The 27,947-nt window shown below is 35.7% G+C and overlaps 2 protein-coding genes across 4 annotated transcripts; one reads left to right on the top strand and one right to left on the bottom strand.

Moving 5' to 3' along the window:
• The first annotated feature begins 199 nt into the window (after positions 1-199).
• LOC134532776 (THO complex subunit 7 homolog) lies at positions 200-16,535 on the top strand. Of its 2 annotated transcripts, none has more exons than XM_063369612.1 (5): positions 200-427; positions 13,921-14,035; positions 14,935-15,247; positions 15,639-15,881; positions 16,035-16,535. In XM_063369612.1, the coding sequence occupies exons 1-4, from the start codon at positions 418-420 to the stop codon at positions 15,816-15,818; spliced, it is 618 nt and encodes a 205-aa protein (XP_063225682.1). In that variant the 5' UTR covers positions 200-417; the 3' UTR covers positions 15,819-15,881; positions 16,035-16,535. The 2 variants fall into 2 exon arrangements, with proteins under 2 accessions (XP_063225682.1, XP_063225683.1); XM_063369613.1 differs by having other exon boundaries at positions 15,639-15,886.
• Positions 15,965-27,183, bottom strand: LOC134532774 (alpha-ketoglutarate-dependent dioxygenase alkB homolog 6). Of its 2 annotated transcripts, XM_063369610.1 has the most exons (5): positions 26,759-27,183; positions 25,207-25,383; positions 23,286-23,393; positions 18,551-18,658; positions 15,965-16,330 (listed from the first exon to the last, which is right to left on the bottom strand). In XM_063369610.1, the coding sequence occupies exons 1-5, from the start codon at positions 26,786-26,788 to the stop codon at positions 16,082-16,084; spliced, it is 672 nt and encodes a 223-aa protein (XP_063225680.1). In that variant the 5' UTR covers positions 26,789-27,183; the 3' UTR covers positions 15,965-16,081. The 2 variants fall into 2 exon arrangements, with proteins under 2 accessions (XP_063225680.1, XP_063225681.1); XM_063369611.1 differs by lacking the exon at positions 23,286-23,393 and having other exon boundaries at positions 26,759-27,180.
• Between the last annotated feature and the right edge of the window lie 764 nt (positions 27,184-27,947).

Genomic DNA, 27,947 nt, shown 5'->3' with positions numbered 1-27,947 from the left:
ACGATTTAAAAAAATTGGTTATATAATATCAGTCAATAAATCCAAACAATCAAGATGAATGCACTTAATTAGTAACTAAAATAAACTTATTATTTAGTAAAAAAAATTACATTGCTTGCATAAAAACAAATGGCCGCAATAACCTCGTTACTAAAATGAACTTATTAGTTAGTAAAACTAACACTGCATCGCTGTTATAGCAACGCTGTAAAGATTGACGTGTGTATTGGAGTGTTTCATACTATAATTTGTTGTAGTCCATGTTGTGTTTAATTTGTAGACCAATTTTAATCACAATTCGATATTCTTAACTTTTGTCCATGTAGCTACATCTGGTAATACAAGCAATTTCTCTGCGAATTTTAAAAATTATACTTGTTATACACAGAAAAATTGAAGTTCTATCAAGAAAGTAGCATGGGCGATGGTAAGTACCAGAGATAGGTTATTTTTGTTTTGTTTTACGTCTTGTCGACGAGAAAGGGCCGTACACCAAGTAACGTACATGTGTTAAGAAAAAATGGAGAATAGGAGAGAATATGTAATCCAGAGAACCTTACAAAGTATAAAAATTAACTTGTTAAAAAAAACTGTATATTAGCACAATGGTTAGTAGTAAAATAATATAGTTACCATATAAGTGAAAAAAATTTATTTGTTGGTGTATTTAGATCTAGTTAATTACACAATTAAGGCCCTGTCACATTTGTGTTATCTCGCCTGTCTGATGTGCCTGACAGTGCTGTGTGATCATGTCTGATACATTAACTGTAGTTGCATGTCACATGCACTTTTAATGAATCTATTCTGGTTCACATGATAATATATAGAGGGCAGCACAGTAGATTTGAATAGATATTTATCTTGGCTTTTTCTCTAACGTTTTAGGCAGAATAAATGTTAATGGAATTGTATTTTATAAAAATTTTTGCATTGCTTTAACATTTTATGTAGATAATTGAATTTGACCCGAGAATGTTATTTTCATGCCCGAAAACTTTTTTTTTTGCCGTTATGAAAAAAATTTGGTAAATATGTAGTCAGCGTCAGAAATTTTTTTAAAACTCTGTAATAACTTTCATTATATGCTCTTTTACGTCCTCTTTTCATTACAGCCTGCGGAGATAATAAATTCAAAATACTTTAGGAGATATCGAATTTTTTAATTGAGTCGTATAGTTCCAAAACCTGCCTTTTCCACTTTTGGTGTTTTTACAATAATCAAGGAAAACGTATTCATATTGATCACACAATAAATTTAGCAAGATTTGTGTTTATATCAAAATAAAATGAATCAAAGGGCAGTTTTTTCAAAGCTAAATGTTCAAAAAATGTTAATTGTGAGCATTATAAAAAATCAAAATTGAAGAAGGCATGTTTTGGAATTAACAGTGGTGTTAGGAAACTTTTGGAATAAACACACATGGATATGACAGCTTTTGAAAATAACAAGAAAACTTAAATTTTCAGATTTAGGTTTTGAGGTGTTTTGAAAATACAAAATTTGAAGTTGTAATCAAGAAATACGTATCTCTATAGACATGACGATGTTACAATTACATGCAATTAAATATCTTATACATAAATATTACTATAAAATACAGTTACAATCTGTCAAACAAATGTAGCTTAAAATAAAAGCACTTTCAATGTTACACTTTCATTGTAAAGAATATACATATTTAAAAAATATTTATATTTTCAAATCTTTTCTTCATAGCCACCTTCACAAAACTCGTGCTCCTGGTATGAACAATCCTCAAACTCATTATTACCACTATCTAAATTCTTGTAAAATGAAAGCACTGGCAGGTTTTGCCACAAATCTCCAAAATGTTTTTCAAGCAACTTATAAACATCTTTTACCTTCTCCTTTTTTATTCTGTTTTTGCTGAATGGGAGCACTGAGGCGCTAATTTCTTGTACTGAATTATGTTTCTTAACAATGGACCTATTAACACATAAAATGTCACTTCTGTATGCTTCTTCTCCCCTGACAAGCACTAAAGAGCTTTTCTTAGACTTATTGAGGATAATACGTTTACTAGGTTTGAATTTGAAGTGCCATTTCCCAGGTGGTAGTTGGACGTCACTCACAGCTGTTTTCCAATCATAGACTGGGCATTCGGCAGAACCTAGGCAATGTAAAGTTCCATGGTCAGAAAATATCTGCATGTATTCACATGGTTCAATTATCGTATCCTTCCGTTTAATCACTTTCTCAATACGAGCAAACACTCGATCTGCAGGCATGAAAGAATGACCTGTCACGGGAAATATAAGTTCAATGGTATTCACATTTTTGGTGCCTTAGAAAGAAGCCACTTTGAAAGCATTCCGACGATAATACCATTCTTGTTTTGTCCACCGCACCCATCTGCAAATAACCTAACCTTATTTACAGAAGGATCCACAGGATATGAACATAAATTATGATATACAGCACTTGCTATTTCATTCGCACCTTTAGGATGATCCTTTTCAGTCCAACAATAAACAAATACATTCCCTTTATCCAGTATGTCTCGAGATGATCCTCTGCAAACAGTAAAATTAAATATAAATATTTGTCGACTATAGTACGCTGACTGGTCTGGTACTTTAGGCAAAACATGATTTTTCTGGCAGTCATATGACAGAACAAGCGTTTCCTCATTTTTCTCTTTCAAAAGCTGAAAAAATGCTTTAGCTCGCATTGAATGTACTCGCTTCTTAATTATCAGCTCAGATTTCTTTTCACTGTCGTGGCAACGTTTAATTTGCTCTGTTAACTGAAGACACTGAGAGCAAACGTCCATTGCCGGCTGGCCAAAACCTATATTGAAGTTTCTATTAACATAATTCCTGAAAAAAGATTTTGTTACTTTCAAACTTACTTCAGTGCACTGGGTATTATACATTCTCCACAGTTTATTGATCGACAAATCGCTTGGTAAATAATGCCTATTGCTTTTACCTCTGCAGTAGTGGGATTCAAGTGGTTTTAATTGCTCAATAAATTGTGCAATAGATTTGCGCTTTGGTTCATAAGCTTTCGACCTGGTGTCCCCACCTCAGCGTTCATTCAACACCTCACATTTCATGAAATGCTTCTTACAAATGTTTTGTACTCTTGTCTTTTTAACTCCTAAAATGCCTAAAAATGTCTTTTGGCAGACAGGAATCTTACCAGGTTCTCCTGGTCTCAATGTTGCCTTCTTAACGTAATACGTTATTGATATACCTTTACGTGAACTTCCTTCTTTTACTGCCCTTTTTCTTTTCGGCAACGATGCACTGCAGTACTTAATAATAATATAATCCTGTACAAGTTTATTTGGTGTCTTGTAGAAAAGAGCATTGAAATGATTTACATCCCTTTTTGTCAATGTGCAGCACTTGTATGCGTTTGATTTGTGACCACATTCGGGCTGCTTTGGTGGACACTTGGACGTGTATCTGAAAATAAATGACATTTTTAGAGTTGTACAATTGCAAATGTAATAAGTATTTATATTCTTTATAGTTATATTTATATTAATCAGGGATGTAGCCACATGGGGCGGCATGGGGCGGTGAAACCCACACTCGGAAATCGCCGACCCACACTAATTTTATCTAAAAACCATATCTCTATTCCTGGATGTATGGCAAGGAATGTTATCTCCTTGTTGCGCTAAGCAGTTTTTGCCGCCTGGCCGGAGCTGGAGGAGTGAATATGGAAGGGGGATGAGCTATTTTTAGACAGTCTTGCTGCGTGTGATGTGCCGCTGCAGAGAAGCTCTCTGCTACTTCCTTCCCACCCCAAGTCTCTACGTTGCTAGGCAACCATTCCTCCCCCTCTTTCCTTACGTTGGAGGGACAAAGACAAGGTCAAACACTCCGTGCCGCCTAGCCTGGCTCGTTTGCCGCCGCGCGTCTGATGATTTAGGGTAGAAACACACATACAGCGGCGCGGCGCGGCGCGGCAAGACGCGGCGCGACGCGGGGCGGGGCGCAGCGACGGCGCTACACACAGACAGCGTTCCGCAGCGAAGCGGCAAGCAGCGCTAGTGTTCCAGACAGAACAGACCACAGCGGAGTGCAATCACACACCTATTCATTGGTATCATAATGTCGCTGTCGAAGGTGCGTCGCCGTATGTTTCTCGTTGAAAATACTGTTTTGAAGTACAATGTATTAACACAAAAAAGGAGACGATTGTGGATACATGAAATATGTGAAAGTAGATGTTATAATGGTGAATATCATCACCTTTTCGCGGTAGTGAAAAGACATCCGGACAGATTTTTCCAGTACATGAGAATGTCGCTGGAACTTTTATGTACATACTTGATCAAGTCGGTTCCACTATTACGAAACAAGAAACAAACTGGAGGAGACCTATATGTGCTGAAGAAAGATTGGTGGTAACTATAAGGTGATTAAGACGTTATTTTTACTTTAACTATTAAGTGTTATCTCACAAATTTTCAATAGGTTCAAATTATTCGTATGGCACAGTTCTTGCTTTTCTTTGTTAAATAAATGTTATTTGAAACAATTAACGTTGTTACTCATGTGGAGTGACAAGAAATGAATCATTATGTAGGGACAGAATGACAAAAAAAAAATTATATGCCTTAACAAAGTAAATCAAGTTTTACTACTTACGTTTAAAAGAAAATCAAACGTGAAATACCATTACATAGATACCTACATACCACAATTGCGTTGTCATATTATAACCAGGAATTCACAAAGAAATATTAAATATAGTCATTAGTTATAAATATAAAAACACTGCTTGATATTTAAAACAAATAAAAAATTGTTGTACACTGCAACCATGCTAAAAACTTCAACAACTTAAATATGAGAAGGTCCTGGGAGGTATGACTGGTTGTTGTGAATTGGTAATTGTGTATAGTGACCGTCCTCCCCGTACACGTATCCTGTTAGCCCACCTTGATTAGTCTGTGTGCCTTCTATTTTATCTAACTCTTCAATAATCACACTTTGAATTCTGTTACGCACACGCAATTTTTGTCGCGAGGTGAAGTTATTCATATGTGGAATAATGCTCATACAAAAATGGTAGTCATCATTTTTCTCTTGCTCGTTTTCCTTTCGTAGGAATTCCAGTTTTTTCTCCTCTATTTGTAAGAGCTTCTGCGTGGCCACGTCCTGTGAATTGTCTCTTTTCCTTTTTCGAACAAGCTCATGAGTATCTGGTGTCCGAACTAACGTGTTTGGAGGTGTTTGCGGTCGATCTACTGTTCTTTCACTTGCAAATCGTACTTGTGTCTCCTGTCCTCCCTCATCATCACTGTTTCCTGCTGTATCATGGATTTCAGAAGCTGTCATTTCTTGCAAATTACCGCTCATCTGTGCTGGAGTCATCTGATCCCGTAAGAAGTGCAACAATGGAAAAAATGGCCAGTCACTTTCCTGTTGGGTAGCCCCATCAGCACCTGACTTCTTATCTCTTATTTTTCTCAGCTCCTTCCTGAATCGGTCTTTCAAATTCTTCCATTTCTTACGCAATTCTTCTGCTGTAACCAAAAAAAAAGAAAGTATGAGACGAATAAATATATTTCTGTTGCAATAATTTTCACATTTACATTACATGCAGCCAAAACATATAGTTGAGATAATTTATTTTTCAATGGCAGTGCATATGATAAGCATAATCTGTAACAATGTAAAATGTCAAAATTGTCTAAAATGGTTGATTTCTTACAGGTTCTTAGCAACCGGCGCTTCTTTCAGATCACTCGGATTTTCATTTCGAATGGGAGCCTCAACAGTAAGATGTATAGTTATAGACACATGCAAAGCTATCTGGCTTCAGTTGTTTCCGATTCACATGCCTGTACCCACACAAGAACGATTGAATGCCAGCAAAAGAGCTTTTTGGAACCGCTGGAATTTTCCTAATTGTGTAGCTGCAATTGACGGTAAGCATTGTATGGTGAAATGTCCACCACATAGTGGTTCACTTTATTACAACTACAAACATTTTTTTTCAATTGTACTGCAAGGATTAGCTGATGCAGACTACAGATTCATATCTATTGAAGTAGGAGGAAGAGGAAATCAAAGCGACGGGGGTACATTTTCAGGATCAGCATTGTACCAGCGCCTGGAAAGCAATACATTCAACATGCCTCCCGATGAAGAACTTCCAAACTCAAATGTGAAACTGCCTGTGGTTTTGATTGGAGATGAAGCGTACCCTCTAAAACCCTACCTTTTACGCCCATTTCCCCGAACTCATCTTGGCCCTGCTGAAAATATGTTTAATTATCGTCTGTCTCGAGCGAGAAGATGTGTTGAGTGTGCGTTTGGCTTATTGTATGCCAAATGGAGAGTGTTAAGTAAGGCAATCGAAACGAACGTAGAAACAGCTATTGACATTATTAAGTGTATTTGTGTACTTCACAATGTTGTGAGAGAAAGAGACGGCGAAAATGATCCTACTTTCAAGGAAGTTAGTCAATTTTCAATCCAGGAAGAAGATAACGGAAGAGAGAGAAGAAACAGAAGAAATAACAGAGCAACCCGACGTTCACTTTACATTCGCGAAGTGTTTAAAGATTACATCATGTCACATAGGCTCTTATAAAATAATTCAACAAAGTACAATGTACAGTGCACGAATCATTCGTTATATTTATCTGGAATGTCATAAAATGCCCTGTATACTCGAGGTATCTATATACAATATATAATACGTAGGTTGACTATAGGTAGCCTACATACACCTAGATTAATATTTGTGTCGAAATATGCTAGGCAATTACAAAAAATATGCTGTTAACAAACAATGTTAAAAAGTGTTGTAAACAATCTACATAGGGGTAGGCTAACTAATAACTCATTGAATAACATTTAATGTTTTTTTATTAACATATTTTTTTTCCACTTGGAAAACTTTTCATGTACGTTTCCGCAGCCATTAGTACATAAATAAGAAGGAATTGCTGTCTTGCCTACAACTAAATGTATGCAACCATGTATCTTATATGTTAACTCAGTGTAATGCTTAAAGGCAAACATTTAGAATATATTCAGTCAAAAAAGGCAATAATACTTTTAATTTACTCGTGGAAAATGGCAATGGTTTGCACACAAACGTATGCGTTTCACTCACTGCACAATAATGAATTGTTGCGGAAGAGTAAAATCTTTTTGACATAATTTTTATCTAAGCAGTGCATTTATAATGTGAACGTACTTACATATGCCTAATATTAACTAATTACAAAGAAACCGTTTATTTATTATGTAATGTTTAGTGCAGATAGGTATACATAAAAAATTATTCAAATATTACGACTTTCAAGCTTACACAAAATATGATTGCAGTGTACTTACTATCAGACTCCAAAGCTGATGCAACTTCTCCCCACAATTTATCTATCACACCTCGATTGTGATGCTGGCAATTTTTCACTTGCCACAAAGGCTTTCTGGCGAACACTTCAACAATTAGCTGCTCTACATCCATCGCTCTGCCGCTCCTGCCGCTCGCAAGAAACAAAATGATTTGTTTCTTCAACTGCCGCTACGCACCGCTCCGCTCCGCGCCGCCACGCTCCGCTGCCTGTATGATAATACTCATGCTAATACGACAGTTTGTTTTCAAAGCGGCAGTCGCTCCGCGTCGCGCCGCGCCGCGCCGCTGTATGTGTGTTTCTACCCTTAGAGATAACAGTGCCGCCAGGCGTCAACAAAGGACCTTCCTATCTTCCGTGTTAAGTGACAAGCAAACCACTCTACTGCACCATCAAAAGTGACATGTAGGCCTATACTAAAACATTAATCTGTTGTATGAGTGTCAGAGTGGATAGGTCAGTTGGACTTGTGAAAGTTTTTCTTTGTTATTGAGAGAAGGCTTGTGTATTATGAGGTGATGACTATATTTACTTGTTACTTCCAATGGCCTATTTCTTGAGTGCCAAAGGAGTGAGTGAAGAATTTGTGACAAATGGTATACTAATAAAACTTTTGTGAGAAAACTAACATAAATAAGCCATTAGTTTTAGTAATAACATTGTCGGTTCTGTATTTATTTTAAGATATTCACAAAGAGCTTTCTTTTACAGTAGTGTAAACATGTCTAACAATGGGAAAAGAAATCAGACAATTACAAAGTTTTTCGTTTCAAAACCAAGAAAAAAACGGGAAATTTTTCTGGACAGTGAGAATGTTCATTCTGAAGAGACTACCAAATCAAATTGTAAAGTATCAGAGTTAGAAAACAAGTGCCTTGTGACAAACACTGCGCCTATTGAAGACCAGCCACCAGTGCCATCAACTAGCTCATCAAGTGTTGTGGGTGTATCTACAGAAGACCAGCTACCAGCAAGCACACTAACACCCTCAACTAGTTCTGCAGTTGCAGTGGGACGAAAACAAGCAGTCACATTTAGGCGAGAGTGGAAAACTAACAGAGCATGGTTGGTTTACAACACAGATGCTAAAGGTATGTTCTGCTTGCTGTGTCAAAAATTTAACAAAACTCCTTTTGATAGAGATACTTGGACAAAATCCCCATGCACTCATTTGCGATTGGAAAGTGTTGTTCGACACGAAAATTGTGCTGCACATATTGATTCACTTAAACTTGAATTGCAAGCCAGCCTTCATGGTCCCATCAGTGACAAAATACAGCCAAGCATGTGTGAGGAAGATCTCATGAAAGCGTTTGCATGTTTATACTTCTTGTGCAAAAAGAAAATTCCTCATACAACAAACTTTGAGCCTATTTTGGACTTGGCATGCTTTCTTGGTGTTCCCATCAAAGACACAATTCGTGTAGCAAAAAATGCTAATTACTGTAGTAGAACATCCATTCAAGATATGGTAATTAGTTTATCCACTGTGATAGAAAATGAGATCTTGGGCAAGTTACAAAATGCACCATTCTTCTCAATTGAAATTGATGAGACTACAGATTCAGCTGTAGTTGAACAATTAGTCATTCATGCACGTTATGTTGACAGTGAAGGTGTCCTGCAAAGCAGTTTCCTGAAAATTATTGACATTCTCAGTGACTTAGGAAATAGTGGCCTTAGTGGTACAAAAAATTGTACCTCAAATTTGCAAGGTGTTGCCCTGAACTCTGTTAACATTTCAAATGCTGTTATATCATATTTGCATGATAGTGATCTATGTTTCTCAAAGCTGTGTGGTATTGGAACAGATGGTGCACCTGTTCTTACAGGTAAACATAATGGGGCAGTTAAAAAGATAAGAGAGAAACAGGTAGAAATTCAGCAACAGCTAGGTGTAGAAAATGTATGTGAAGCTGTTGGTGTACACTGTGCAGGCCACAGGTTGAATCTGGCTGTATCGCAAGCTGCTGAAAAGACCCTTGGAATAAAAAAATTCTGTGACATTATGAGGCAGGTATTTGACTTTTACCAAAACAGCTCTGTCAGAAGTGCTGGCCTGCATGAATTACAGTGTCTATTTCCTCAAGATCCACAAGGCAAGGTCAAGCAGCCTAGTCATACAAGGTGGTTGAGCTATGGAGAATGTGTACTTCGGATGAAAGATATTTATCCAAGTGTTGTACTTAGTCTTGAAAGGGAATGTGAAGAAAGAAATGATGCAAGGGCTCGGGGTCTGTGTTCTTATGTGACTGAATTCTCATTCATTGCAACACTGCTGTTAATGTGTGACGTATTACCCATCATGAACCGTCTTTCTAAAATATTTCAACAGGAAAATGCTGATTTGAGTATTGTGAAGTCTTTTGTAGATTCAACCATCAACAAACTTCAGAGACTGAAAGATTTTGAAGGATTAAATGAGAGGGAAATTGCATCATATTTGGAAATGTGTGCAAGTAAAGGTGTCTCAGTTCACACCAAGCCAACAAATGCTGCTCATTTCAAGAACATTAAATTACAGTACCTCCAAACACTAATTGAAAACATTCAAGTCAGATTTACCGATTGTGACATTCTAACATGTTTTTCCATTTTTAACCCTACACATCTTCCATCTCCTCATGACCATCGCTTTGATGTGTATGGAACAGAAGCTATAAAACTGTTGTCTGCAAGATTTGGATTAGAATCAAGACTTTGCCTACAAGAATGGTGTGAAATCAAGCAATACATGGCTGATAACCACAGGAAAAAGACTTGTACAGAAGTGGTTCACTTTCTTTGCACTGACAAAACAATTGGCAGTTTGTTTCCAAATATAGCCAAACTTGCACAAGTGTACAGAGTCATTCCACTTCACACAGCTGACTGTGAGAGAGATTTCTCTCAAATGAAGCTCAAAAAAACTGACTTGAGAAACAGACTGAGTGAGTTCACGCTTGATTCCCTGCTTCGCATTTCGCTGGAAGGTCCAGATGTCCAAGATTACCCATTTAAAGCACAGAAGAACAGAAGAATTCGCTTGAAATAGAAGTGAACGTTAACGATGGTTGAGAAAATTTGGTTAAATTTAAACGGGGGTGTTGTTTTTCCTAAAACAATTGACGTTAAAGTTGTGGTATTTAATTTGCTGTGTCGCCATTTTTTTGCAGGCAACCCACAACATTTTCCTAGCTACATCCCTGATTAATGTTTTATAATGTGATTTTTCAAAACAAAAGCTTGCAAATAATATTTCACCCATTGGTGGCGACAATACTTACCTTTCTACTTTCTTTATGTTTTTTATCCACTTTGCAGGATCTCTTGTTCTCTTCCTCCCCCGTTCTGTAGTTTTGATGACAGAAACATCTAGTTCAGAATGTGTGTCCATTATGTGAGATTTATGAAGAAAAACACTATTTAATCTACATTACAGCACAAACTTCTTTCAGATATAACTCAGGAGCACAGGAACACATGATTTCTTTTCTGCAACAAATGAATGTGATAAATTCGAATACAGCCAGAATGTACAGCCTAGAAAAGAAAAATTATTAAAAATACAATTGTTCTGAACCATTGGTAGTTTCATAATAATAATCTTTAAATGGGCATGTTTTGGAACAGAAATGGATATGGCAGACTTCTAAAAATGAGGATAAAGCAGCATTTGGAATAAATTGAAGTAGGCATGTATTGGAACTAATTTAGAAAGGAGAAGGCAGTTTTTGGAAAAAAAAACTTAGATTTGCTATGGTGTTTAAAATAGGAATAGATTTTTTTTGGTATAATCTGACAACATCAAAGGATGCGAATTTAAAAACAGAAGGTGCCAGTACCACCAACTCATTTTGTGATTTTTGGGGAGAAGGCAGGTTTTGGAACTATACGACTCAATTATCATATTTGGGCGAAATTTGTTAACAAAAATTTTAAAATTCCGAAAATACTTTTATTCTGTGCTCTTTAACTTCCTCTTTTCATTAAACCCGGCGTAGATAAGAAATTCCAAATACTTAAGGAGATATTGAATTTTTTAATTTTCATCCTGTGCACTTGTGCAGCGTTCATTGTTGCTTGTTTACAAGTATGATTTTTTTTTTGCGACGTATGTGGAACAGAGAAACCTAAGATGCACATAAAGTTATGCCATCCCAGATTACACCCGAACAATTCACCTTCGGCCAACCTCGGGTTTATTTATTATTTATATTTCTCTGTTTATTTTAATGTAGCTAACCTAACTGACCACTTTTAATATTTGAATTCATTTTTCCTGCGCAAAAATAAAAAAAATCCCGAAGTTGGCTGAAGGTGAATTGTTCGGGTGTAATCGGGAATGGCAGAACTTTATGTGCATCTTAGGTCTCCCATGTGAACGACTACATCATGTAAAAAGAAAATTACGTGAGTTCCTACTGTGCATCCTTTGTCCCGGTTTGTTAGGTCAGGTCAGCTACATTATATATACTTTAAAACTAAACAACCATTAAAATTAATTTTATTATTTTTAATGTCCGTTCAGTTTCAAAGTATTTATAATGTAGCTGACCTGACCCAATCTACCTTTGTCCCGTTTTGTTAGGTCAGGTCAGTTACATTATTAATACTTAAAACTATACAACAAATAAAATTAATTGATATTTTTAATTTCCGTTTATTTTTAAGTATTTATAATGTAACTAATCTTACCTAATGGAAAATTTCTGTTATTTAGGCATTCACGCACACACGGCAAAATATAAAATTGTGCGTTCGAATGATTACATACTTAGGTCTTGTATTGCAAAATAAGAACTGCTATATCTCCAAAAGTAATTGGAATCTCTTATCTCCGCAGGCTGTTTTGAAAAGAGGACGTAAAAGAGCATATAATAAAAGTTATTCAGATTTTTGAAAAAAAATTTGACGCTAATCTGTACACTACATATTTACCAAAAATTCAGTGACTCATGGAAAACAAATACAATAAAATGGTGCACAAGAAAATTTGATAAGAACTATAAATTAAATATTTGTTAGGAAAAAATTAGTTTTGTGTGACTTAACCTTGCACTGTGATGAATATTGTCAATGACATTTGATGCAGATGGTGCTGTCTGATCTGCCTGATTGTTAAAATTCTTCAGCTCTAGTGCATGTGACTATAGAGCATCCCACTCTTAGATTGCAGTGTGGAAGTAAGTGGGCTCTTTCTCCATCCAACACACGCTGACTGCCGCTAACACTGTCCTTGTTTCTTTGTGCACTGTTGCCGTGTATCATACAAATTTAAATTGTATTTTTTGTACAAAGCATTTCTGCATATTGTGTAGCATCAAAATATGCATCAGGCAATATATGTTTTGCATACTTAATGGTCTTTTAAGGGATCAAAAAAAATTTTCAAATGTAACTCTCTCACTAGAACTGTTTTGAAGTATTCCAAAATGTATCATATATAAAAAATTAACTGACATGTGTATTTAATTAAGATTTTTTTTTTTGTTAATAATTTCATGTATTAGGTTGCTGCTGAATAAAATTCAAGACACAAATGCTCCATGTTTCAGTTATATATAAATTTTTTTCAATTCTAAAATACATTTCCTGAGATACTGACAATCAAAAAGTTGATCGGCAAATATTTTTGCTGTTTAAGATTGATGGATTTCGAAAGCGTGAAAGATGTTCGCAATGAATGGAATTTCTTTTTAAAAGCTCAGTTGCTCGTACAGTTTTCGTGTCATATCTGTGAAGACTTGTCTTATCAGCGCAAGACCGTGCTGTAAAGAGTCTTGCTCCAAAACTGCTTTGTAAGAGGAAACACGGCCTTGTTTTTGGAGAAGTAGGGTTCTGCCTTTAAGCAAGTTAAAGATAAAAGCTTCCTTAGTTCAGATATTTCCTTCGACATACATTTCTGAAAACCAACCTGCCAGTTTGTGCCGTGTCTCGTGACCAAACAACGTGTTGTGTCCAGTAATTCGTTACAACTTATGGCTGGTTATTTTTTCTATGGAAGGTGTAGCACCGGAAAGAAACTTCATTGGTAGTCTACAAGGGAGGGTGCGCAAGATTGTGTGGAAAGTATTTTTCAAAAAACATTCATAACTCTTCAAAATTCTGTGTTTTAGCACTTTTTTTTTTTCAATAAAAATTGAAACCACAATTCTAAAATATTGGGTTTTTGGGGTGCTGCTAATATTTCTCAATTTGTCGCTAAAGCAAATTTTGTTTTTTAAATACTGAATCACAAATAAATAATGTTATGCTGCATTCTAAAGTGTAAGTAGATTGAGCTCAGAGTCATCTACCTAGGTACTGTGTTTACTGCTTGGTTAATAATCTCAAATAAGGGATAATACACTGGAGGTATGTTGATGTGTCTCGGCACACACAAAGAAAAACAGAGTAACCTAAATTTGATATAATAAATAAAACCGTTGGAAAACACTTTGAATTTTAAAAAAAATTGTTATTTGTGGAATTGTTATAACATTAGATGCTCAGAAATTTATTTTAATTTTCCCAAAAGTTTCTGATTTTTAAAATTAACTCTTAATATTGATCTGCCCACGTGTCTCCTTGTTTTTTCTAGAGGATGTCATTCGGCGAAGGTTACTGATTGATGGTGATGGCACTGGAGATGATCGTCGCCTTAATGTGCTGCTTAAGTCGTTCATCAAGTGGACAAATGAACCTCAAGAAACCAGGTGACTGATCATTGTCAGATCGCCTTGAGAATACACAACTGTTCAAAACAATTTATAGTTCATAATAGTTCTATGTAACAGTTCCATGAATGATATATTGAACCTTATTCACGGCCACCATCTGATATCCTTCAGTAAAATCTATCCAGGTTCAAACTAACATTGGATAACTTAGTAGGTACTGCGGTCACGGTTTGCTCTGAGTTCAGGTAACAATATATATTCTTTCCTGAATAATGTACATAAAGCAAAATTCCAAATGTTGTAATTAGGAAACACAGATAAAGTTTTACCCCAGAAATTTAATTTTGAGCCCTTGAAAAATGTGTATTAAAATTGCTCAGTTTAAAAATACCACTAATCCCCACAAATAAATCAATAAAACTATACCTAAGTTTGTTCTTATCAAATTGTTAGTAACTTAGTATTAGCTTTCTTTTGATTCAATGGAGGAAATTACCCTCCTTTCTCACAGAACTTTTCCAATAATAAGCAAACTGAGTAAGTTCTTTTTCCACAAAGACATTTCATGTTTTGTTCAAATAGTCTGCAACTTGAGCTATTAAATTAAATGTATGTGGTTAGCTACATTTTAGTGCCACACATAGAACTTGGTAATTAATTGTGTTGGTGTCCCACCTGAAAGCTGTTGAGCTTTTTTTTTTTTTTTTTTGAATTTAATGTGTAGGTGCCCTGTGACAACCTTTACCATTAATTAAGAGTCATTAAATATCAATAAATACATGAAAACAGTGGTGAAATATTTACAGAAGCATTTGAAAGCAATGTGTTTGTGCATAATGTGTTGGTCCAGCCAAAAGCTTGAACTTGAATGAAAAAAAAAATTTGTTGATTGTATTTTAAATACATTAAGTAGTGTGTAATGTGTGCGTGCACAGCCAGGTGACTCAGGACCGGATGCTGGCCCAACTGGCGCAGTGCGAGTTCGCGGTGAACAAGTCACGGCTGTCCGGCCTGATGAGTGCCGCGGAGCTGCACAACTACGAGAACCTGTCGCTTCAGATAGCTGCAGACATCGAGAAAGCCAAGCAGGACATAGAGAACTGCAAGTTGAGGGTGCTGGAGGCCAAGACGGTGCGCAAGAACCGCATAGAGTACGACGTGATGGCCAAGGTGATCAACGAGCAGCCGGACCGCAAAGCCACCGACCAGAAACTGACCCAGTTACGTAAGGAGCTGGGGATCTTGGAGGTAAAGTTTATTTTTAATTTAGTTCATCACTCGGTGTGCGTATGCAAACACCTGTCGAAATCTCGTGTCTGTGCATTGTGCACTGCAGCTATCAGCCGGATGTGATTCGAGGCTTTAATGATGGTCGTTGTCTTCAAAAGTGTGCTAATCGAACAGAGTTACTTCAAGAGGCGGGTGAAATTTTAGTGACATTTATGGCTCTAAAATGGTGTATCATATGTTTAGCACGTGAATACATACTAAGTGCAATAAATTTTTTATTAAGAATTTTCAGAAAACTAAAGGGTTGAAATTAGTTAAAGGATATGATTGCATGTTGGTGATTGAGTATTTAATTGCACACCAGGCCCACATTGTACTTTTTTCATAAGTGGTACTGGTGTTTAAACAGGGAATCCAAGAAAAATTAGAGAAAAAACTGGATGAGCGGAGGAAGCAGTTCCACGTCCTGGTGACGGCCATCCACGACTTGCAGACTGCGCTGGATGAAGATGACGAGACCAAGCCATCGCTCCTCGACTCTGCTTTCGATGATTCCGAAGAACAAAGTGCCCACATGGAGGCATCCTAGATGACCAGCGCAGGTCAACTGAATTTGCGTTCCGGCTTCAGCGGGACTGTCTTTTAATAGCTGGTGAGGTACTAAACCCGGTTACAGATCATGTCATGTGCAATGTACATGCAGTGACATGGACTGAAATAAAAACAAATATTTAATTTTTTTTTTACTAAATAAATTTTATTTATTCAGTTACAAAGTAGAAAAATAATGTTTTTTTTTTATTAGAATATCACAGACATCATATTGACCTACGTATTGGCAGCCGGTGCTGTTCAACGACCCAGCCGGAGCTGGAACCTGCTGGTGTTGGGTACCAGTCGTATCGTGAGAGAGACGCGCGTGCCTCGCTCCAGACACTGCTCCTGCTCGTAGCGGCACCCGCACAGCTCCAGGTTCGCCTCGTCGCCGGTCACCACGTCGCGGGACACCTCGGCTATGGCGTGCATGTAGTCGTGGTACATGTCGTCTCGCACCACCAGCAAGCTGCGCTGCTCCAGCAGCAGGCTCAGCAGCTTCGGGCCCTGCGCACCGGCCAACCATCGACTCTTCTGAACCAAGTTGAAGAGGCACGTGCTGAATGTTACATGAATGCAGCAGATTTCCGGGCAATGGCTGGTATCAGGTTTACTTAACAAATTAAATGTGAAGATATTTGTGAGAAATGTGAATTCTAATAAGAAGGGATTATCAAGTAAAAACTATTTAAATAAATTTATTTTAATTTTAGCTTACTAACTCAAATACATAAAGTAGATGTGTTTGAACAATGCAATTTTAGGCACTTAACTGCTTGACCAAGTGTTGGCCCCACTAATTTTGATTTTTGGTATAATTTATGGAGTCAACATTTAGCACCAATTCATCAGCAAAATTCAGCCAAAACCTAAATTATTAAATTTGCCTCTTCAATAGTGTTATTTCATTATCTTGCATACAAAAAATTCTGTATTACCAGAGGCAAACATTTTCTAAATTTCAAACATTAAACAAAGCATTAGTTTCATGTGTTCTTTATACAGTAAAACTCGCGTAACACGTTTTCCCGTTTATTAAGTTCAAAAAATTATTCCTTTGATCACTTCCATATATCCCTATGTTAATATTTCCCTTTCATAACGTTTGTCTTTATATATGCTTCCCGCATATAATGTTCAGCATTTGTGGAAAAAAATAAAATAATATCGTTTATCTTTAAGCTTTTGAACAATTTTTAAGGTTAATTTTAAAAATTTACATATTTCCAAACGTTTAATACCGTATTGGTCCGAATATAAGGCGGCCATTTTTACATAAACGAGAGATGCGAAAATTGGAAGACGCCTTATTTTCGCACCCAAGACGTCAGCACCGCTAACATTAGTTCCAAGCTGAAAGCTACAGTAGAAACATTGTTAAACAAAATGTTCACGATTGTTTATATTAACTAAAACATCGTTACCTCACACGGGCAAAACAATATCCTCCCAATATTGCAGTACTTCACAATTGTTTAAAGTTGAAAATTAAAATATATGTTCTTGAGTAAAATGTGAATGTTGAAGCATCTCAAAATAGCAACCTTTTATTACACAATTCATATTTGTACTTTGTGTACAATCACGTGTTAACATTTACATTAATTTAATTTCAGATTTTTAACAGAAATATTTGTACTAAAATATCACAGCTATTTTCAGAACGATTGTTTACGTTTAAAAACAGAAAATGTTAAGAACATTTCGGATGTAATGTTTGGAAATTCACGGCTACCAACTATCTTTCCACAATATTTCTTTGTTGTAAAACGAACATTGCCGAACACGCACGAAGACGCCATATTTACAGGAGTTTGGTACGTTGCTTCAAAAGCTAAATTCAATTTACTGATAAAAAAAATATGTCATTAGTTATTCCATTATTCCAGCATGCCAATGATAGTAAGTGTATTTTTGTGTGAATACAGCACATGTCATTTGAGTAAAATCGATTTTTACGTTGGAAATTACTTTTCCCTGTTAAGAATTTTTAAGCATCCTGTCCCTTGAAAAACTTCTTAACAGGGTTTTACTGTAATTAATTACTGAAGTTCTGGGTATCTCGCAGATGAATCATAATACAATAAACTTTTTGACTTTAATTACATCTTTCACTTCCTTTCAAACAGTTCACATGTTTATTGACATCTGATCCCATTCCCATTATGGGGGATTAGGCCCTGCCATTTTTTATTTTTCCATCTTTTTGCTGTAATTTTAACTTTTAATTATTCATCCCAATTTTCGTCATGTCAAGGCATAAATAAAATTCCCCAGACCTACCTTATTGCAACCACATATTTACAAATGAGTTCTAGTCTGTAAGTGCCGTAAGGAAACAACTTTTTATTCTATGTGGGCAACTACAGCTATCATGATCACACCAATTCACGTGTGACGACTTCAAAAACCAAAGGTAAGTTCTATGCCATGTCAAACCAAGAAAACCAGGTTTAATTACAAACAGTATAAAAATATTTGAAATTGCAAGATGGTGAGTCCTAATCCCCCTTAAGACTTTTGTCACGTAATGACAGGATTCTTTGACTGACAAACAACAAATGAAGTTTTGAGTCTGTACCCAAAGAAAATAATACAGGTGTGCAAGAGTTTAATACGACAATAACTTAATAATAATAAGAGAAAAAAAACACCATTCCAGAAATACCTAAATATTTGAATATAACTTGATGATACAGCTGAAATAGCAGCCAGGTAATTTCATACCATTGTGTCAGACTGCTCTGATCTAGGATGGTAGAAATCCAGCACAGTGTGTGAGCCACAGCTGATGGTTGTGATGGTCGGGTAAAACACCGGTCCATCCGTATGAGGCTGCACACACATTCAATCCCATTATGCAACAATTACAACATTCGTGAGAATGCCAAAACAGCAGGCACGATAAACATCATCTAGAGCAAACAAAAATTTACAGTAAGATCACACATTACATATACCTGAAAGCACTTTGAACATTTTATGGCATGTAATTGTATATTGGTGATATACCACCCACAGACTGGAGAACTGCATCCCTTGTACTCTAATAATCTTGATTTTGTCAAGAAAAAATATATCTTGACTTTGAAATGGTTTTACCCAAACACATTCTAAATTTATATTAACTCAAGTAAATACTCCCAAAACTATTTTAGTAACATTTACATGGTGCCTTAACATGGAAATATCGATAAAAAATTAAAATAATTTTGCAAAAGTCATCATAGGTGTAGGTTTACAGCAAAGTGAATTTTTCACCGACCCTGACTTAACCATGTCGTCACTGGTTTGAATACTAACTTAAACTTTTTTTTTTTTTAATTAGTTTGTAAGCAATCTTCCACTAAGCCTCCTGATAAATGGCAGGGATGAATGTTCTGTAATTTAAAAAAAATAATCAAAAATCTTTCTTCTGCTTTAATCAACATTTTTTGAAGGCTCTACTAAAAGTGATGTGTATTTCTAGACTGCACATCTACTGTTCAGGAGAGAGACTTGTTAACAATGTATCTGTTAAGGCTCTGACTCATTAACATCACAACTGAATTAAGTCTGGCATATATTTTAGCCATAACAGAAAAAAAGAGGAGAAAATATCCCCGCGTATTAACAGTGTAGTACCTACAGATACTTACGTTCCTCCAGGATTTCAATATGTCTAGCCATGTATCACTGTATGCCGTATTTTTTCACTGTGAGTGAAAACTAGAAAAGAAGAAGACACCCTGTGACAGACAAGTGCTACCTGTCAAGTCTGATGTGTAAGGTCACAGTAGCTCAAAAATAGTATAAGTAATGTATGTATGTATGTAGGCATGGCATTCGATGGTGTTATGCAGTAAGGGCCCTATCAACAAAATGTAATTTATTCAGGAGAACAGAAAAACTTCCTCAAAAATCACAATTTCATGATAAAAATCTCAAAATATTTCATTATGAAATTTAATTTTATTGTATTTTTATAAGACATGACATATTCCACACACAATTACTAATGTCAAAAAAATAATAGAAACAAACTATATAATGTCGATAAAGCCCTTACTGCTTGCAATATTACCTTAATAGTTGATAGTGACCAAAATTTTTTTTTACATGGCCCTTTCTGCACGAAAGGTTTTTTTAACTTTGTTAAAATTTTATGAATTACCCCACTGTATTTTCTAAAAAATTAAGAACAATAACATTTAGAATATTGGAAATTTTAAGAACAGGCACTTAAATTTACATTAACATTCCTTTATCAATGAAACAATGTTCTTTTAATTAAATAGATTAAAAACATTCACATTTGCATAATTAAACTATCATCTGTTTTACAATATTGAATCACTCAAGAAACATACAATTATTATGAACATTTCAACTGAAACTAATTTCAGGCTAATACACATAAGTATACATTGACTTAACATCTTACAATACAAAAAAAAATTAATTACAATTACTCATCAGAATCTTCCTCATCGGTCTCTGGTAGACAGTCTCTTACAGAAGCTTTCCAGGGTACCTTCTGGTACTCATCCCAGCACCGCTGCGGTATAATGTTGCGTTCACACAATTGCCACAAATCCTTATATTTCTCAGCTCAAATTGGACGTCTGGCCTTGTGAAGTTGCTTTAGCTCACAGTCTTATTCTTGTCGTGGTCTTCCTCTTCCTTTATGGGGGCCAATGGTCACAGTTTGAGATTCGCTGCCTTCTTGGAATGAATATTTGATGTCAACTGTTTCAAACGTCTTCATAAATTTCACTTGACGTATCTCCTGAAACTTTATCTTGTCTCCTGATGTATGTTCTTTCCTTTGTGTGGGGAAAAACTTCTTTTCAATTGGTTTCCAATCTTTGAAGTCTGAGTACTTCATGACATACACAGTGTATGGTCCATGTGATGTTTTAGCATTTTCTATCCATGTAGGCCATTCGGATGGAGCCCATACCACCTTGTGTTTTAGGCTGCGTTCTATTACACCGTGAACTGAATCTACAGGCATATATGTGTGTCCTGGGAGAAGGTAATTTATTGTTATGCTTGTGATTGTAGGTGCATTTTGCAAAGAATAAGCTATCATACTCAATATAAAATGATTCTTGTTTTGCCCCGGACAACTGTCACAGTAGAGTGACAGTGTGTTCACACTTTTTTCCAAGTCGACTTTGTTTATGTACATGTGGAGCATAGATGCTATTTCATTGCAACCTCGGTTGCCATCGCTTTCCCCCCACACATAGCAATACACCTTTCTGGTATGGTTTTCATACACAGTAAAGTTGTATACAGAAAACTTTCTACTGTAATATAGCAACATGTTGTCACCATGTGGTGTGTTTAACACCTTTTGCAAGTCAAAACTAGCACATAAAAATCCTTCAGTGCCACTTAATTTCTGATCGTTCGTAAAATGCACTTTTGTTGCCTCTTTTTCTTTAATGTGGTATTCAAACTTTTCAGTAGAAATACCACCGTGTTCCAAACGTCCTTGTTCTTCTGCCAAACATACAACACATTTGTCCTTTTTCGAAATGTGTATTCCAATGTTGTAGAATTCCTTCCAAACATTCTTGAACACCCCAGCTTTAGCAAAGGGGATCTTTTTTCCTGACAGTCTTTCTTATAAAGCCTATACACATTTTCTAGGCTCTTGTACTCAATTGGTATGTAGGTTTTTGTGGAAGAACTACGACAGTAGTGTGATGGCACTGCTGGCAACTTCTGGATGAATGTGTGTATGTCTTTTGTAATAGTAGTAGGTGTTTTGTTTGCAGGTTCTTTCTTGCCCCGTTCATCTGGTTTAGCTCTGCTTATGCCAGTCTTGTTTTCCCATGTATAGCGCACAGTTTTTGCAGAGATGTTCAATGTTTTCACGAAAAATTTCAAACAAACATTTATTCGTTTTCCCTTAGATGGGAAAGAATAACACCTTGTTTCCCTTTGCTTTGATTTGTCAGAAGTCCATCTCCTTTTATTTTGTACCTGAGCTGCACAAGACAGTATCCAATCCCTTTGCTTACTCCTGTCGCGAAGACTCCAATACTGTTGAAATAACTCTTGTCTCTCATCTTTGGTAAAGCTTTCTGAACATTTATTGGGACATTTTCCTTTAGAACAGGGATTGGGTTGCATGTTTTTTCCACTCACAAACAATCCTTTGTCATTCGCATAGGGCTCACCACTGTTTCGTTGCCTTTTTCGTCTCTCACGTCCCCTTTCTTCTTTACTTTGCCTTTTTCTGCCAATAGCTATTTCACTTTCCATGTCATTGTGATTACTAGCATTTCTATCAGAATCTGATGCGTTGTCTCCATTTTGTGCGCATATAGAATCACTGATGTTGCCTTCGTTATCTAATGTTCCATTCTCATTTGCAACCACAGTGTCACCACGCTCACTACCAAACGTACACATTTCATCGACACGTTCGTTCAATACCAATTCACTATTACATACTTTGCCAGTGGTATTGTCACTTGGCATGTAACTTGCAAAATAATTTTTGGCTGTGGCATTTGTATTTTCGGACACACTATAAACATTAGTATCATGGTATTCATCTTTTCTGTCCGTTACTGTCACAAACCCATCAAATATTATCTCGGCATTATCTATATCGTTGCTGGTAAGTACCACTGAAGATTTTACCACATTAACGTCAACATTTCGGTTGTCTCTATTTAAAACAGAACCCTCACCTTCAAAAACACTATTGCTAATTGGCACATTTACAAGACGTTTCTTAACCTCTAAACTAGGCTTGGAGGTATCATCACACACTGACTGTACAATATTACCTGTGTTACTTATCGAATTATTTTCATCTTCTTGATTTAACACAGGATTAACTAATAAGCGACCTCTACAAAAGTCGGACATTTCTGCAACAACACAATCTCATTTACAGCAAATGACAGCAAACAATATTATGTATACAAGCCATTCAAAGTCATAGAATAAGATAAAGAAATGGGCTGTGTTAAACAACTTCTACAGAACTAATAATGAATAATAAATAATGAATCTTTATTTATAAAACGGAATATACCTCCTAAACAAACTTTGCCAGTGCCCTCAACAAAGGTGATAAGGCCTTTACTGCACGATAGACAAAATAAAACTGTGTTGATAGTGCCCTTTAAATTTTCCATATCTCTTACGTTATTGAGGCTACGATAACGCCCTTACTGTCAATCTATTCAGCTTGGAAAATCCTGAAAAACGATACCAAAATGTCAAAATCGAAAATTTGGTTGATAAGGCCCTTACTGCATAACACCATCGAGATAGTTTTTCCAACTTGATAGCTAAAATTAATTTCCAATGGCTTTTTAAAAGATGCACCGGTTTATCCCAATTTCCCGACAGAAAAAAAAAATTCACTACTCGTGCAAGGATTTCCAATTGGCAGTGTTCTAATATCTGTCCAAGTCAAGTTGGTAGAGCCCACTGGTTCTTGTTCACTTACCATTATACCCTGCCCTGGCATATACTCATTGACCAACACGTGGTTGGGGCACTTGTTCTCTTCAAACAATCCCAGCAGGCCAATCCTCTGGGTGTACTGCATCAGCCACTAACAAGGGAAAAATATATTTAACTAACACATGTTTTTTTAAATTTTGCTTCACTTTATAATTTGACCTAAAAGTAGTGTCTCTTTGTATTAACATGTAATACTTTTGCCGCTATCAATTATTCAATTTAAGTCAGTTTCCTAGTAGCTTTTTTTTTAGAAGACTATACAGATCACACAACTTTACGTGTGCAATCTGTGCATGTTTCAATGCCACAAAGTAGTAAAAACAAACTATAAAATGATATCTATGTTTAAAGGATTTCATTTACAAAATACTTACTGTAATCATTTGATTTATTTTTTCCTTGTACATATACACATTTTTCAAAAGTTAAGTTTGAGGTACTGTTTTGAATTTTGTATCAGTAATGTGGGCGGGATAAATTAGCAATAGCTGTAGTTTAAAGCAGACATTTTGCATAAATTGAATATATTTTTTTAAAACAGATTAGCGCCAACTGTATGGTTTAATTTGTCACTAGCATTGTTATTTATTATTACTATTTTCTCTAGCAATCACAACTAAATCAGTTTACTTCTTCCCTTTACACAACATTTTTTTTTTCTGGAAGATTTGTTAATATTTAAATATACCTATTTATTTTCAGCCACTGGTTTTCAATACTTATAAGCTGGCCAGCTGCATACCTGTTTTAGCTGATTTTTTTCTTCATATTATCATCATTTCACATTATTTTTAGCCATTTATTTAAAATTAACAACATTCATACATCTTAATTTTCTGTGCTTATTATTTATTCACCATGCAATTTTACTGTTTTCACTCACAATTTAACTGTTATTATTTTCTCTTTACCACGTTAGAGTATCAACTAAACACCACACACTATTTGTAAGCCTAGCTTGATAGATGTTTTCACATAAAATAACATTAAATAATGTTAACTCAATATAAATTCACAAGCCCATTTGGTAATCTATCTAAAAATCTGTTATGATAAATGTACAGTCACTACGCAAATATAAACTATTGGTAAGTAAGGTTACCTTTAAGTAAACTAGTGTCAGGCTTCTAGTGAATAGCCACACAACCACTGCAAAAGGAAACATTACAAGAGGATTAAATGAAATAGAAACAACTGTGCATTGTCAGCAGCAGTTATAGTGTGAGCAAATGTCTTGTGTGCCGGGCCTAACAGTTTGATGGAAACATATCGCTCCGGATGGACCAGCAGAGCCCCATAGCAGGCAAAGCCCTACGGAACCAAATAGTGTGACTATGCACTGCTAGTTTACACAGCAACTGTTCTAAACACATTGCTGTTAATTTTTTTACGCTTAACAATTGGCTCACTGCTCATTTGGTGCTTATATTTCATACTGGATTAAAGCACTCAAGGGCAATTTTTGCAACCCAGAGATTTTCTCCTTTCCCTACTTCCCCTTCCGTCCTGCTTACATTTTGCGTTCCTCACTGCTGCACTAAAACCTTTCAAAACTATAGAAACAAACGGTCCTTGGACCATCCAAGTACGGTGTAATGGTATTATGGTAAGAAATGGGGCACTTGCAGAGATGTCAACTTTAACAGATTTTCCCTTTAAAATGGTCTGAACTAAACAATTAACTTTTACTAAAAAATCCACCCCATAAATATAAACCTGTAAGTTTCATTCTTACTCATAGTTTTGCTGAATAAATTTTAACTAACATAAATTTTACCTACATGACAAAAAGTTTTGTTGGTGCTAGAAATTATTATTTTTTGTCCCCTAATGCAGATTAATTTTAGTGGCTTCTGAAAGGTTGGCATATCTGCAAGATGATAACTACATTCTTAAGTACCTACCTCAGGTATTTTTTCTGGGATCATGCCCTTTGGATGTGGCACACCTCCCCAATTCTGCAAGCGCCTGTTTGATAGCTGAGTCCATTTTGGCTTGGGAGCTGAATTTACATGTTCAAGAATGCTTTTTTCTTCTTCTGTGGTAATAAATTCTGGAATGTAGAAAACTGTTGGTGGAGCCTACATCAAGGAAATCAACTAATTACATGACTTTTCAAGTCTTCTTAAGAAACAACCTGTTTAAAGGTTAATTAAAAATTGTCCAGAATAGTGAATATTATTAAATGAGTAAATTGTTTCTACGAAAGTAGCATAACTAAATAATAGACTTAAAATTATCTTTGAAAGATTTGTGCAATGGGAGTGCATGACTTGATGTAGGCTTTTGGACATACGCCATTGCTTAGCACATGTAGGTCTGTAGAAGAATACTACAAAAAACACAAAATAAGCAAAAAATTGCTGTTGTCAGGATTTAATGCCACACAATAATACTCCACAACAGGAATATGGTCAACAAACAAAGAAAAATGGACTAGGTAACAGAATGAAAGAAAAAAAAAACACAAATGATGACAGCACAAAAATACCGAACCCAAAAAAATTCAGTACATCAGTTGAAACGAGACAAAAACACAGCAAAACGAAAAGACGAAACAAACACAACAGTATAAACAAGACAAAAACACGAACAAACGAAAAGACGAAACAAACACAACAGTTTTCTAAAACAGAAACAAGCAAACAAAAAAAAACCACAAATGATGACAGCACAAAAATATTAAACCCAAAAAAAAAATCAGCACAACAGTCAAAACGAGACAAAAACACGACCAAACGAAAAGACGAAACAAACACAACAGTTTTCTAAAACTTTTTAGAAAACTGTTGTGTTTGTTTCATCTTTCGTTTTCCTGTGTTTTTGTCTCGTTTCAACTGTTGTGCTGAATTTTTTGGGTTCGGTATTTTTGAGCTGTCATCATTTGTGGGGTTTTTTTTTTTTTTCCCGTTCTGTTAGTCCATTTTTCTTTGTTGATCATATTCCTGTTGTGGAGTATTATTGTGTGGCGTTAAATCCTGACAACAGCAATTTTTTGCTTATTATGTCATTTTTTTTTTTTTGTAGTTTTCTTCTACAGACCTACATGTGCTAAGCAATGGCGTATGTCCAAAAGCCTACATCAAGTCAATAGACTTAAAACTGTATATAGTTCAATAACAGCATATGTAGACAAGTCAAGGGAATAGTTGTGAGGAGAAAACCTAGAAGTAGAAGGGAAAACTCCAACAATATCGTTAGGGTGAGAAAGAGAGTGGAAAGAAAAAAACTTGATTGTAGTGAAAACAATGTGTTGGCAAGGAGTTTAGCTCCGTCTAGAAAAAGTGTGAGAGACAGTGTAAGATGTTTTTGCCACCGGTATTGTGCCAATTGCAGCTGACTTCCTGCATTGAATGTATTTTAGGTATACTGCTACCGCTAAAAGACGAATAAAAATTAATAACAACGATAAACTATCACGCTACCTGTAACATCTAACAATGCCACATTACGTACCTTGATCACTTGGTAATGTTCCAGATTCATATCTTAATTAATCTAAAACCGGGAATTGCGATGGCAGACGCAATATAGCTAGTAAACAATTTTTTTACAAAATCATATATCTTAGTTTGCGTTTATTTTTAGTTTGATAAATTTTATTGAAAAATATAACACATTTTTAAAGGCTACTTCAATTTCTGAAAGATTTACTGTTTATTGCGAGCTGTTTACATTTAAATTTCATAGAGAGAAAAAAACTACATTTATTTTGACAATGAAAATGTGAAATCTACTGCACAATAACAATATGGTTCCAAATCATTAATTGTAAGTGAACTATTGCAAAAAAAGTATTTATATAAAGTAACAAATAATATTTATTCTAGGTGAAATTAAAAATTTGAAAAGTATCTTAGCCTTTTTTTTTTTCCTGAAAAAACTTAAACCTGAGATACTTTTATATCAGTGTTAACTGAAAAATAGTACACTCCTATATGTGCTGAAAATACTGGCGGAGTATGTCGTTAATAAAGACACGCCAGAACCCCTGATAAAAATATAAACAAATGTTCGCCATATTGCTATGTGAAAATCACGTTTGATGGCTAATGTTTTATTTGTATTCTTTCCTAATTTCTCGTGGAGAGTCGTTCTGATTTCGAACTTCAAGTATTAACATACCAACGATTATACACAAAAACTTCCCTACTTATTATCACCACGAGAAATTGGTTGGAGGGCTGAAAAGAAAAGTCTGGAGAAAGTTGTGGAAATTTAGGGGAAGGTTAAAAATTTTGTGCGTAGGAATATCTAAGGACAGAATATTTAAGGTGTTTAGGAATCAAGATTACAGAAGACATATGTGCTACATTGAAGAGAGATGTAGATAATTAAGCACAGTTGTTGGAAGGAAGAGGCTTCGTGCAAGCTCCAGAAAGCTAGTAGGAGAAATGAGAACTCGGAGAAGGTGCAGTAACTACAGGACCATCATGGTCATACAATTAGGAAGGGGGATATATTTCCCCTTCCCGAAGTCATAAATTGCATAATTTACAACCACCTAAAATGAAAAGGATTTGAACGCAAGCAGGCAAGGCATTGTTACTGACTTTCATATTTTGGATTCCCCCTGAGCCTTTATTTGACCCTACTATTCAAATGCTACCAGTTACAAAGGCATGCGCACGGTAGGTGCCACAGG

This window comes from Bacillus rossius, chromosome 6, assembly GCF_032445375.1.
Source record: "Bacillus rossius redtenbacheri isolate Brsri chromosome 6, Brsri_v3, whole genome shotgun sequence".
Lineage (NCBI taxonomy): Eukaryota > Metazoa > Arthropoda > Insecta > Phasmatodea > Bacillidae > Bacillus > Bacillus rossius.
Note: the sequence above shows the minus strand (reverse complement) of the source record. Positions and strands in the feature narration are given on the sequence as shown.

Coding starts and splice junctions, on each gene's coding strand:
- LOC134532776 (XM_063369612.1), top strand. Junction 14,036..14,934: donor AATGAACCTCAAGAAACCAG/GTGACTGATCAT, acceptor GTGCGTGCACAG/CCAGGTGACTCAGGACCGGA. Junction 15,248..15,638: donor AGGAGCTGGGGATCTTGGAG/GTAAAGTTTATT, acceptor GTGTTTAAACAG/GGAATCCAAGAAAAATTAGA.
- LOC134532774 (XM_063369610.1), bottom strand. CDS start 26,788: ATGAATCTGGAACATTACCAAGTGATCAAG. Junction 18,659..23,285: donor TGCCAGGGCAGGGTATAATG/GTAAGTGAACAA, acceptor ATGTGTGTGCAG/CCTCATACGGATGGACCGGT. Junction 16,331..18,550: donor CAGAGCAGTCTGACACAATG/GTATGAAATTAC, acceptor GCCGGTGCGCAG/GGCCCGAAGCTGCTGAGCCT.